Below are 12686 nucleotides of genomic sequence, written 5' to 3'. Positions count from 1 at the left end.
AGAAAATGTAACAATCTCTAATAAAATTTAATCTCAAAAAAATTATTAGGATTGAACCAACTTATAAAAACTTCATTAAAGGGCTTTTCGTGATAAGAAAAAAATATAGAGTAAAAGAAATTCAACGTATTGAAACATTGCAACCACTTATATTTATATAGACCAAATTGCCCTCCTTTCATATATATGAGGCAATATTTTCTCTAAAATTTAAAATAAAGAAATATCATCTCTCCTATTTTAGTTTGAACTATATATTTTTTACATAACATCTAATGAAAGATCAATAAATTAATATTGAATCCTAAAATTCAGTCAACCCCTTCTCTTGTTTTATACCTACAAATATATGCTGAATTCAGATACAAGATTCCATAATAAAATAAAAATGCTCGGACAAAGACAACTAATATTAAATATGCCATTTCTTAAAATTTTGAGTTCCATGTAATATACTTTATATGAGAAAAAAAAAAAACATTACTGAAGTAACAAAGAGAGGGAGAGATCACCATGCATGGCTCTTACCGAAAAATATTACATGCGGCGTCCGGATTCATCTCAGTTTGTCCAGAGACGAATCTGGACACGTCACGTCACCCGGGGACCAGTCATCCGGGTGATGTGGCGAGTCCGAATTCATCTCCGGACAATTCCGACGCCGCATGCAATAATCTCTCATTCACACCTGCACTAACTGGCTGCATGGCTTTCTAATTCAAGATGAAACAGCTTATTTGTTATCTTTGATCCTTTACAGGCATGTATTTAGCAACCCAATCCAAATTTTGACAATTGGAGAAGCAAAATTTTAGCTTCAATCAAAGCAAAATGCATGGCTAGCAGAAATAATTGAACATACAACTATTAATATATCATAACAAAAAAAAAAAAATACTTCCATAACTAGGTTCACATCTTATTTTCCATGCAAATTATGCAACATCCTCTCTCAAATTTCAATTTCTATCAAAATACTGAAATCCAAATCTAACAGACACTAAATTAAACACTGGAAAAACACAACCTATCAAAAGAATGGATTCAATGCTTAGCTTTAAAGACAGTAGCTATACATGGAGCAGAATAAATTATGAGCAGTGCACAACCAATTCTAAAAAGAACAATAGATTTGTAAGCATAATTAGATTTTACTGACAGCAGTCTTGCAGACTGGGCATGCATTCTTCTGTAGAAGCCACTTTCTAATGCAATATATATGGTAGCTGTGGCCACAACCCAGCTTTCCCACTTCATCGTCCGTTTCATATTCCTCCTGTGAAAAGAGAACAAATAACACAAAGCTACTACTACTATTTGAGTAAAATTAGGTGGTCGGAAAAGATAACATACCTGGCAGATGCTGCACTTTCTTTCCATCTCAGTGGATAAAAGCTTATCAAATATCGAGAGCTTCGCTTTTCTGATGTTGCATTCAATTTCTTCTTCTCTCAAGCCAGTGCTGACATGCCCAATCTTATCACCAAGTTCAAGCAATTCCTGCAAATTGGGAAAATTAGATAGCCAAATATATAGGAAAAAAAAATTATGTCAACAAGAGCACATTTTATAGTCCAAAAATAATAGAGAAATTTAAAGTAGACCCAAAGATAAACCACTAAATTTTGAAGACATTCATATAAATATAGAATTATAGATGCAGAACTTCAATGTTCATAATTTTTTTTTTCAAAAAACATGCTTAATGTTATATATCATAATAAGGCGTTTCTCATATAATTTATTTTTCAGAGAGATATTGTGCTGAAGCAGGAGAAGTAGAGAAAAATAAGTGGAAACGGAAATTTGGTTACCTCATATGTCATATCGTCAACATCAAGCCGCCAATCTTTATATAGATCATAAGCATCCCCTCCTTGCAGTAAGAGTCTATGGTGCAACAACATGATCTGCTTGAAATAAGCGTTGCAAGTAAGAAATGGAAATCAGAATGCATTATGCGAATCAGTAATCAGTAATCTGCTTGAAATAACCGTTCCAATTACATGTGAGTTCTTCACGTTAACCAATAATACACCACAAATAAAACCTTCATCGAGTATTATAAAACCTTCATCAAGTTAATAGAACACTGTGAAGAAAAATGAATCATGTAGCTTATCTCACATAGTTGGATAAAAAACTTATTATTATTGTTGTATCAAGTATTATAACTCAGTCAACTACATGGAGCTATCCCCAAAAATAAAACCTTCATCAAGTGTTAGAGCTCACTCAACTAAATGGAGCTACTGTGAGAATAGCTTGTACTTTAACCTTGCTTGGCCTTAGATAGAAACCAGTCAATGCCAATAAAAGCCAAAACTAAACCATTGATCTATATTTCATCAATACTTCAACAAGAAGTCTTATTGTCCTAATGTCCAAGTTTCATCAAATACAACTATTACATTTGACTGTTAAAGCTGGTTTAAAAAAAAATATGTATGAATTAAAAATTAATGTTTAGTAAAACACAGCTCAAAACAGCAGCCTTCCGATGACCCAGTTAGGAAAGTAGAGGTATTAGATTCGACTTATGTTAAAAAAGGTAGAGGTAGACCTAAAAAAAACTTGGTTAGAAAATATTAGAAATGATCTTTCTTTATTAGATTTAAACGAGATTTTGACTTTTAACATGACACAATGAAGAAAAAGGATTCATGTAGCCAACCCCACGTGGTGGGACAAAGGCTTGATGTTGTTGTTGTTGTTATTTTAGTAAAACACAACTCAAATGGACACACTCACAATCAAGTTTATTATATTGGCTAACAATTGGCAAAACACCAAAGAAAACCTACTGGTACCATAAAGTTTGTTTATCTAGCTACAGAGTGGGGGAATACAAATACATCATAGATAAATATAGTTAAATCATCAAACTTCATCAAAAAAATGAACAATGGTGGTTTTGCTAGTGAAAAAGAATTGAATGAAGATAACTGGACAAAAAAGGGGTCATCAATTTCCATTTATCAGGTCGTTGGGAGGGGATTTGTTGCTTATGTAACAAAAAAAAGGGCTACATGCATTAATATTGCAGGAGAGGAGAAATAACAGCAAGAATGCTAGAAAATTTAAGTACATTACTTTAGAAGAAAAAAATGAACCTTGAGCAGAATCTTAACAAACAATAGAAACAATTTTTCACAATGAAAATCTTTCTATTAATTCAAATGCATTATAACAAACTAATCAAACATATCTCTTACGAAGATGGATAAATCATTGTGAAAAAATTACAGATGGATGTGGGATTGCCACCTCTTCAAGTTCAACAGGAGGTTGGTGATAATACTCTCGCATGCGAAGGAAGTGCTCAGATGGTGTAAGATCGGCTTCAAAGAGCAAAGCCCGAGGAGACGATTTAGAATCTGCTGTGGAAGAAATTGCTTCTCGGTTTCCAACTCTTCTCCCATAATAAGTCCGCTAGTATAATTAACCAGATAAATAAGAACATAATTATTAATGGTACAAGTCAAATTTAGTAACATCAAACAGTGAAAATTAGTAGATAGAAAAAAAAAATCAAATTTCAAAACTTTTAGGCCATGTTTGTTTGAAGGGGGTTTCCAATACAACAAATAATAGAAAGTGCATATTTATATTTTAAATTACTTATCCAACTCTAGGAAAAATAATCTCCTTATATGCCAAAAAATTTATGATGGTAGATAGAATATATTTAATATCTTAACTTTATATAAAGATTCATTAAACGCAGATAAAAGTTTAAGAGACGATAATTATTTATGTGAAAAAGTCAAAAAAGCAAAAAATAAAAAACAATTACAATAATTCATTATATAATTAAAGATGCAATAATTCAATCTTTCTCACAATTGAAGAACAGGAATTACATAAATGAGAACCATTATTAGGTTCCTGTTAAAGTGATTATATAAGAGGTGTTGGAGGTCAAAAACAATCATACAATGTCAATCGATCAACAACAATATAATAGATGCCCATCTCAAAGCTCTTATTTTCTTCTCAATGAGAAGATAATTATTATCAAATTTGAAGCAACTCATGAAAGAGATAATGCTGAAAAAAGTACTCCAATTTATAGAGTTTGACTTTTCACTTTATATCGACATTTACTATTACTATTGATGATGCTAAGCTTCAACATTGGCATTGAAGCCATTGGAATCATCTAAGTTCATAATAAGATATTGCCCTCCAATTAGAACATGAAATAAATTTTTTAGATGATAACAACCTTCTAAAGCTTACACCTGAAAATTTTTGAAAAGCATATACTTTCTGAAGTTTTAAATTTTGAATATCAACAAATGAGGCAAAGATGATAGTTTTCCATCAGCTACGACCTTGGACAGCGCTCATCGACCATTCAAATTTCACTTTGTAAAACTGGTCGATGGGCTTTGGAAAACATCATCGTAGCTAGGCACTCTTACATCCTTATGTTTTAATCTTGTCTATATATTTTAATGTGAATCCTATTTTCCATCTTTGAATTTTGTTCATAATCCATACAATTTTGATTTTTTATTACCTTTGTGCTGATCACATATTTGTAATTAAAAATTGAATCAATAGAAAGAGCTATGCACTCAATATTAAAAAAAAAAAATCTCAGTCAAAATCAGCTATAAAGAAATACGGAACCGGATAAAGTTTCCATTTTTGTTCTTTTTAGGAGAGGAAGAAGAAAAAAGGGTAAACCCGAATTCCAAGTATCCTGTCACCCTGTTTCTCGAGCAAACCCTGTCTCAAAAGACTAAGCTACCAACCATAATTACAGCAGCGAGTCAGAAAAGCGAACTAACAGGCGACTTGGGATCTTGACGACGGATCTTGCTACACGGCCCGAAATTAAATCTATACCTTACGTTTTTTTTTTGTCGCTCGGAAACTTTTGATCCTTTGGAATATAATTTTTTAATTTTTTTGAGAAACTCATTTAATTTTTAAGCTGGGACTCTCTAATTTTTTATTTAATTCAGCCTTTCAATTCCCAGAAAAAAAAGGAAAAAATTCAAAGTTATTCCAATCACTTTAAGAACTAAAGTATTTTGGCCTAGATGGAAGTTCTGTCTATCTAGCGAAGACTTGAGAAAGGTAATCCAAATAGTTGGCCACTTTAAATAGAATTTGAGAAAATTTAATGTGAGAGAAATGATAAAGTGGTTGCCAATCAATTCAGTTGGTAAAATTTTACAAATCATTGTGAAATTCGGATTGAAATCGGTGAAATTTGTGCTGTACACTAACTATTCTAAATAATTTATAAAAAAGCTAAATTGTCAAAGAAACTATTATGTGTGGACAATGGAACTACTACTGCAAATTGGTACAGTTGTGTATTTTCCAATTAATGTCTGTAAATGCATCATCCACACACCTACTAATTTTTCAAGAATGACATTACTACATAAGAGGCTTCTAAATTATGCTTGAGATAAATTCTGGAATAAACAAAATTTGATGAAACTAAAATCCCACTTTTATACTCCACGTTCTTTGCATCCAGGTAGCGGTGGAATTAAGAAAGGACTGGCTAGTGGTGGATTTTGGAAAAACCTATTATGATAATGTATGATATAAAATTTTTAAGCACTTAAATTCAGTTGCAAATACTTATATTATAAAAACTTCACCGTTTAAAATCTTCTCTCACATAAAATTCTAATTCAATCTCTTGCTCAACTGAAAAGATTTAAGCAACCCAAGAGTTCCCATATTTACGCAGCATCAGGAGGAACCAAAGAGTAATTAAGAAAAAAAAGTCGAATTAATCCCAGTTGTAAGCAAAAGAGTGATTCTGTAGAAGAGAATTCTCATAAGACACTTGTGACTGAGTTTGAGGTTCGAGTCCAGAGGAAGGAAGACGATTGTAGAAAGAATAAAGAGTATTTAACTTCAGAACAACAGATCATGGTATGGATCGGAGAGCTTGAATGTCCATTCACTGTTAACATAAGCTTTTTCTTTCTCATTCAGAGAAAGCAATATTATCAACAGAATATTATAGATAAAAAGTTAAGCAGAGGGAATTTATATCATAACAGCGGCAAGGGTAAGACCAGCAAGAGGATTCAGATCGCAGAAAAGTATTATTCTGAAAAAAAAAATCAAGATAAAGAACAAATTAAAAATCAGAACGCTCTGAAATGAAAAAAGATTGGGATACCTCTCTTAGAGCCCTCTCCACCTCAACCCTGCCCCCTCTCCCCACCATCTCGCTCTGCGAGACCACGCAGTCCACAGAATCATCTCCCGCGAATGAGATCCCTGGGGTACACCACACATCGGCAGCGGCTGAAGACCTATCCTTCTTCTTCTTGTTAGTTCTCCTCCGCCGAGAGCCCTTGCCATCCCAATCCGCCGACGACCGAACAGCAGCAGCGGCAGAGGATGGCGCGTAGGCCTGAGACGCTGCGGAGGAGGAGCAGCTTAGGCTGCGTAAGGCTGCAGATGCAAATGCCTTCTTCTTGTTGGGAAGCCGAGGGGAGGAAGATATCAGCAGAGGGTTTTGATCTGCGGAGGGGGTGGGTGGGTTCCGAAGACGGAGAAGAGTACGGAAACCACGGCGGTCCGGCGATGATAAGGGGCCATCGGAGTTGGGCATGGTGGTGAGGGATTTGATTTCGTATTTTCTGGAGAGAGAGAGAGAGAGAGAGAGAGAGAGAGAGAGAGAGAGGAACGCAGAGACGAGAGGAGAGTAGGCGTAGATTTGTTTGTTTTGAATGGGAGAGGAGAGAGCAGCATATGTCGGAATTTGATGGGAAAAAACAAAGAGAAAGGAGGGAAGGCAAACTAAGGCAAAGACAAAATAAATAAAAAAATGATAAAAACATTTCAAATTAAAAAAAATTATGCGAAAATATTTTTTTCTTTTCTTTTTGATATAAATTATAGTATGATGAATTTAAAAATTATTAAATCTATTTAAAAATAAATGTTACATCTACTAATTTTAAAATAAACATAATATTCTTTAAGAATGACATAAATTTTTTTATTTATAAATTAATTATTCATATATTATATTTATTTAATGTTTTTCATGACAGTTTAATTACGCATTTTTTTAATTATTTTTTTTGCTTAATTTTTTTTAAAGAACTTTTTGTAATTAATAGATATATAATATTATTTTTTTAATATTTAATTATTTTTGTGTTGTATTTGCCCCCCTCAAAGTTGAAGCTGGTTTCGCCCCTGGGAGCATACCCATCCCTAAATAATTGATATTATTATCTTAAATAGTGATGGGAGGTCTAATATTTAAAATTACATATCCTGAAGAGGAGACAGAATGCTAGTTTTTTTTGTCATTTTCATTCATTGCTTATGTTATAAAAAGTGTATTGATCATTGTAAGTAACTATCATCTTTCTTATATTTTTTATTATTTTGATTTATGCATATTTATCTCTTCTAAATCTATAAAAAATGCATTATCTCATGATTTCGTAAGCTTTCACCATGTAACTTTTAATTTGTTATAGATTTGATAATTCTTAATGATTTAATATGATTTTATTGTATTTTTACCAATTAAATACATGTATAGAAATTTGAGGGAAAAATTTCTTTGCAAAAAGGCAAACTAGAAATGAGTTAAAAAGTATTGTACTGTGATTTGACGTGATAAAATTACAAGATAATATGTACTGATATGATTGAGTTATACAAAAATGTAATATTGTTATTAGTCTAATTAGATGTGATGTATAGACATGATATATTGATTAATATCAGATGTATAATATGATACCCTTATGTGATATCCTCAATATCCATATGGTCCACTAATGGGAGCTAGTGGAGGAGTCATAAGGAGCTAGAGATTTATCGGGAGTCATAAAGAGTCGGGGTGACTGTCTTATGATTTAAGGAGAGTTATAAGGAGATCATAGATTGAGAGTTGTTGCATCCTGCAGTATTTGCGTCAGTAGAGAAATATAAGGTTTAACGTCTTAGTGTTGTACGAAGATCTAGCACACACACAGATAAAAAGATAGTGTACATCATTCATTAGAGATATCAAGATTTTTATGTGAAAACCTCTAAAAAGGGGGAAAAACCACAGTGTCTAGCCCAGTTTGAATGAATCCACTAATATTGCAGTTGATTACAAATGAGGCCCTTCCTTGGGGGAAGGCCTTAGCTTGATATACATCTTATAGAGTACTTTACATGTGAGAATACAAATAATCGCTGCTGATGTATTAGTTTGGTTTGAAGGACTATAGTCGGTGGGCGACGTAAGTTAAAAAGGATCGTAGTCGATGGGCGATAGAGGTCGGAAGGACTGTAGTCGGTGGGCGACATAAGTTAGAAAGATCGTAGTCGGCGGGCGACGGAGGTCGGAAGGACTGTTGTCTGATGACGAAGGTCAGAAGGATGGCGTCAAGTAGAAGTCCAACAATGGACATAAATCCAACATCGAGTATATATCCAAAAAAAAGTCCGACAACTAGTAGAAGTCCGGCATCAGGTAGAGACTTGGGGACGAACAGAGGTGTGGTGTCGGGTAGAAATCCGACGCCAGTTGGCAGCCGAGGAGAACTCCAACCTTAGATGGTATTCGAGCAGAACTCCGGCGTCACTTGGAGTTCGGGTGAAACTCTAGCGTCACTTGAAGATCGTACAGAACTCCAACGTCACTTGGAGTTCGGGTGAAACTCCAGCGTCGCTTGGAGGTTGGGAGGAATTCCGGCATCACTTAGAGGTCGGGCGGAATTCCGGCATCACTTGAAAGTCGGGCAGAATTACGGCGTCCCATGGAAGTTGGACAAAATTCTGGCAGTGGTCGAGAAGGAGTTTTTTCCCTCCTATCCTTCTTCTATTCTCTTCTCCTTCTTCTCTTATTCTTCTTGCTTGGATCCCCCCTCAAGAGAAATGAGGGGCTATTTATAATTTTTTTGTGGATGGCATGACCCGTAATAGGAGGAGGATCAAGGGCAAAGGTGGAGTGGTTCAGATGGACGTCCGATATTGAATCCCTTGATCGTGGACCATTTGTCAGACATTTGAAAGTCTTAATGATATTGTAATTCGGCGATCTTTTGCTAGTTGGATTCATCTCATCAAGCCGCTTGATTAAACTATAAGCATATCATGTTTGGAAACCGTTTGGTAATCCAAATTGTCGTTCAAACCTTTCAACAGTGCTTCGGGTCCTTGATTCTGACTCATTTGGGCTCAGATCGAGTTGAATTTGGTGTCGTTGGGTTCGTATTTCTAAGACGCTCAGTTCGACTATAAGTATACTCAAATTGGAGTTCAGATGATCCCAAATTTAATTTTTGAAGTTTCCAACTTGATTTTTGCCTCGAGATTCGTGTCCGGTCAAGATAATTTTTTGATGACATATCAAGAATCATAAGAAGCAATTGATTGGGAGTCATGAATGTATGAGTGAGATATAAGATACTCTCAACTGAATATCCGATAAAATATTGATTATTATATGATACTAATTACTGATTATTGATTATTGAATATTGATACAGATTATTGTTATTGCTTATCATTACTAAAAATAGATATTGATACTACTGTATAATTGATGGATTGATGAAGATTATTGAATGATATGATTGAATGAGATTGATTGGATAATAAATACAAAATAATTGATTGATACAGTGACGAGTACATATAACATATATATTTATTTATAGATTTCCTTATATAATTTAGAGCATATTGTTTCTCTTTTAGCTTACATTGATTTCAGTTGTATGATTTTAATTACTTATTGAGTTATTCACTCGTTAATTGATTTTATATGATTTCAGATAAAGGTAAGAAGCTTAAATGTATTGATATTTTAGTTTTTTTTTATTATTATTCTTTTGGTTTATGTAAATTCTTTTGTAGCCTTTGAAGATTATTGTATTTATAATTTTGGACTTTACTCAAAGAATGTAAATATTGACTACTACAATCATGTGAATTATACTATTTATTATTTATTGATTTTCTTTAATGCAATTAATCAACTCCTGTTGTCAAAATGATATGGATGTTTATCAATATGATTATTAAATGAAAGAAAAAAGAAATAGGATGAATTGAACATAAACTAAAGAAGAAAAGAAAAAAAAAATCTTTCACTTTAGATCCAGTGGTGTGATAGAAATTGCGCTGGATGATGGAATATGGAGATTATAAAGATCAAGTATTTATAAGGTGAGTATGAATCAAGATGGAATGCAAAGGTCAAGTAAATTGTAGCCTTGAAGAACTTGTTAGTAGAATGTTGGGTTAAGCTAGTGAATATATTCACTTCCCTCAATTTACAAAATCATGATGTTCATTCTCATGATGAGCTAATTGAGGCATGGAAATAAATATGCTAGGCTTTGAAAGATTTCAAGGCATTCATCACGAAGTAAAATGATCGCGAAGTGGAGACAATTGTTCTTCAACCGAAGAATAAGAAATTAATAGATGTCTCCTACAAAATAGATTGTTATATCCAAAAGCTAAAGTTCAGGCAAGATCTATATCTCAAAGGTTGTGTAAGACTTCAAGAATTCTTTGGTTTATCATTGTGATATGTATCATCATTTATAAGAAGCTCTTAATAGAATACTTGAAGTTTCGTCGAAGGATTGAGTGCATCAGTCTCTCAAAAAGGGTTTTGCTAGAGGGTTCTTAAAAGCAATCTATTTATTGCAACAAAAGACTATGGCCAATATCGAGGAACTATCGCCCGAACAAGTATCAAGAAATTCATCCCCCGCTTTAGAAGATGATGTTAGAAATGATTTGATAAAGACATTATCCATTGATGATATAGAATATGTTGATATCTTATAAATGCTTTATAATGAAAGAATATATCCCTGCATGTGTTATTTTTTCAACCGATTTATGTTTATTCTCCATTTTCATATCTTCATGTATTAATGTATAACTTTGATTAGCCTTTATGAAAGTAAAGCATCACATAAGATGTTAATTTAGTTGTCGTATTTGGCCATTTGGGGAGACAAAACAAAATGTGATCATCCTATATTAATATGAGCAATAATTATGAATTTTGCTAAGAAATCAATAAAATAAAGTTTAGTCAAATTTCTTAAACAGGTAGCCTAGATGCTCTAGTCTGTTTAAAGGAGGGCTAAAAGAAATTATTTTAGAAATTTATTTTGCCCTAGGTTGTTTAGGGCTTTTCCTCGAATCTTAACTCATGACGGGGAAGACAAATAAAAATCCATCAAAAAACTTGTTAACTATTCTTGGTTATTTATCAAAGCTTGACTAAATAACTTGGTATTAGAAGATATCATATTGAACCTCCCTGTGAGTGATCACACCTTAATTGAGAGGTGATCAAAAGTCATATATTTTTCAAATAATAAATGAAGATTAATCTTTATTTAGAAAATTATTCCTGTTAAAGTCACAATTTTGACTTTGCTTAGAGAAGAAAAATTTTAAATACAAAAAATTTGAGAACAAAAAAATAGATTTTATTATTGTGATAATAATGATACTTCTTCAATATCATAAGACAATCTTATATTAAAAAGAAATTAAAGTTACATATTTGACATGCCAAGAGTTGTTGATAATAACTAATACATGTTAAGATTTCATGCATTCCAAGTTCAAGATAGTGTCTTTCTTTGATATTTAAGCTTGAACATTCCCGAGCCACAAGGTCATGTAGAAATAAATTTCTAATAGAAATAGGTCAAAACTAAAGTACCAGGCTTTCTTTGGTGGCGGTAGCCGTCTTGAGAATGGCTGCATCTCGTGTCCTTGACACATTACAATTTTATTTTAGTAGTTCTCATAAAAATATTTTTTTTTTCAATCAAATTAATTAAAGCTATAAAAATGCAATTGCCCATACTTATTTGAGATTCTAATCAAGTGTTGTGATGCAAGCCATGTGAGAGGGCTATACAACAATAGTTATATTAAATGGCTTCTCATCCATTATGATACATAGGAACTTTTATTTTATCCAGTGAACGTACGCAGAGGAACGTTCGGTTTTAGACAAAAAAGCGTCTGTACCGAGTTTTTTCAAAAAACTCGGTACAACTCAGTACTCGGTACAGACGCTTTTTTTGCCTAATACCGAACGTTCCTCTGCGTACGTTCACTGGATATAATAAAAGTTCGATATATAGAAGGTGTTTTTGCGCATCCAAAAAATGATTATTATTATTGTTATTGGCTCATATATCCATTGAATTAGCATAAGATGAATTATAAAATCAAATTTTGTTGACCCAATTTTTAGATTAAGTAATTTAAAAAAAATATTTCAAAGTAAAAATTGATGTATTAGGCATGTAAAATCACGTAATTATGATTTGATGGCTAAGGCATACATAAGGCCTTCAACAGCTAACATGTCTTTGCCTGTATGGAAAGAGATGTGGATGCGTCATTGATGATCAAATGTTGACATCATGCATGGTCCATGTCATGTAGGATGTTCCTGTTTGGTTGTAGCCATCCTATGCAGAATCATCATCACCACATTTGTTCATAGGATATGTTGATAATTTAATACATAACATCATCTTGTTATAAATCATTGTAGAGTAGTTGATATTTTTGATAATACATATCTTTCAACTTATTAAAATTTCGTTTGGAATAATTTTTTAATATAAAATTTTTAATTAAAAAATTATACTATAAAATTATTTTAAAAAATAGTAAGAAAGTTATCC

The 12686-nt window shown here is 32.8% G+C and overlaps 1 protein-coding gene across 2 annotated transcripts; it reads right to left on the bottom strand.

Annotated features, from left to right (window-relative positions):
- Positions 1 to 895: 895 nt before the first annotated feature.
- LOC110110051 lies at positions 896 to 6771 on the bottom strand. 2 transcript variants are annotated; one of them, XM_020841343.2, is made up of 5 exons: positions 6164 to 6771; positions 3247 to 3432; positions 1815 to 1910; positions 1354 to 1500; positions 896 to 1276 (listed from the first exon to the last, which is right to left on the bottom strand). In XM_020841343.2, exons 1-5 carry the CDS (start codon positions 6599 to 6601, stop codon positions 1145 to 1147), a joined length of 999 nt encoding a protein of 332 aa, XP_020697002.1. In that variant the 5' UTR covers positions 6602 to 6771; the 3' UTR covers positions 896 to 1144. The 2 variants fall into 2 exon arrangements, with proteins under 2 accessions (XP_020697002.1, XP_020697003.1); XM_020841344.2 differs by having other exon boundaries at positions 3268 to 3432; positions 6164 to 6768.
- Positions 6772 to 12686: the final 5915 nt, after the last annotated feature.

This window comes from Dendrobium catenatum, unplaced genomic scaffold (assembly GCF_001605985.2).
Source record: "Dendrobium catenatum unplaced genomic scaffold, ASM160598v2 fragScaff_scaffold_1220, whole genome shotgun sequence".
Taxonomy (NCBI): domain Eukaryota; kingdom Viridiplantae; phylum Streptophyta; class Magnoliopsida; order Asparagales; family Orchidaceae; genus Dendrobium; species Dendrobium catenatum.
Note: the sequence above shows the minus strand (reverse complement) of the source record. Positions and strands in the feature narration are given on the sequence as shown.

Bases quoted from the DNA above. Each gene is read 5' to 3' on its own strand.
- LOC110110051 (XM_020841343.2), bottom strand. From the start codon at position 6,601: ATGCCCAACTCCGATGGCCCCTTATCATCGCCGGACCGCCGTGGTTTC. The intron at 3,433-6,163 runs GTATCCCAATCT...TAATTATACTAG, and splicing joins TGGAGAGGGCTCTAAGAGAG to CGGACTTATTATGGGAGAAG. The intron at 1,277-1,353 runs GTATGTTATCTT...CTCTTTTCACAG, and splicing joins GAAAGTGCAGCATCTGCCAG to GAGGAATATGAAACGGACGA.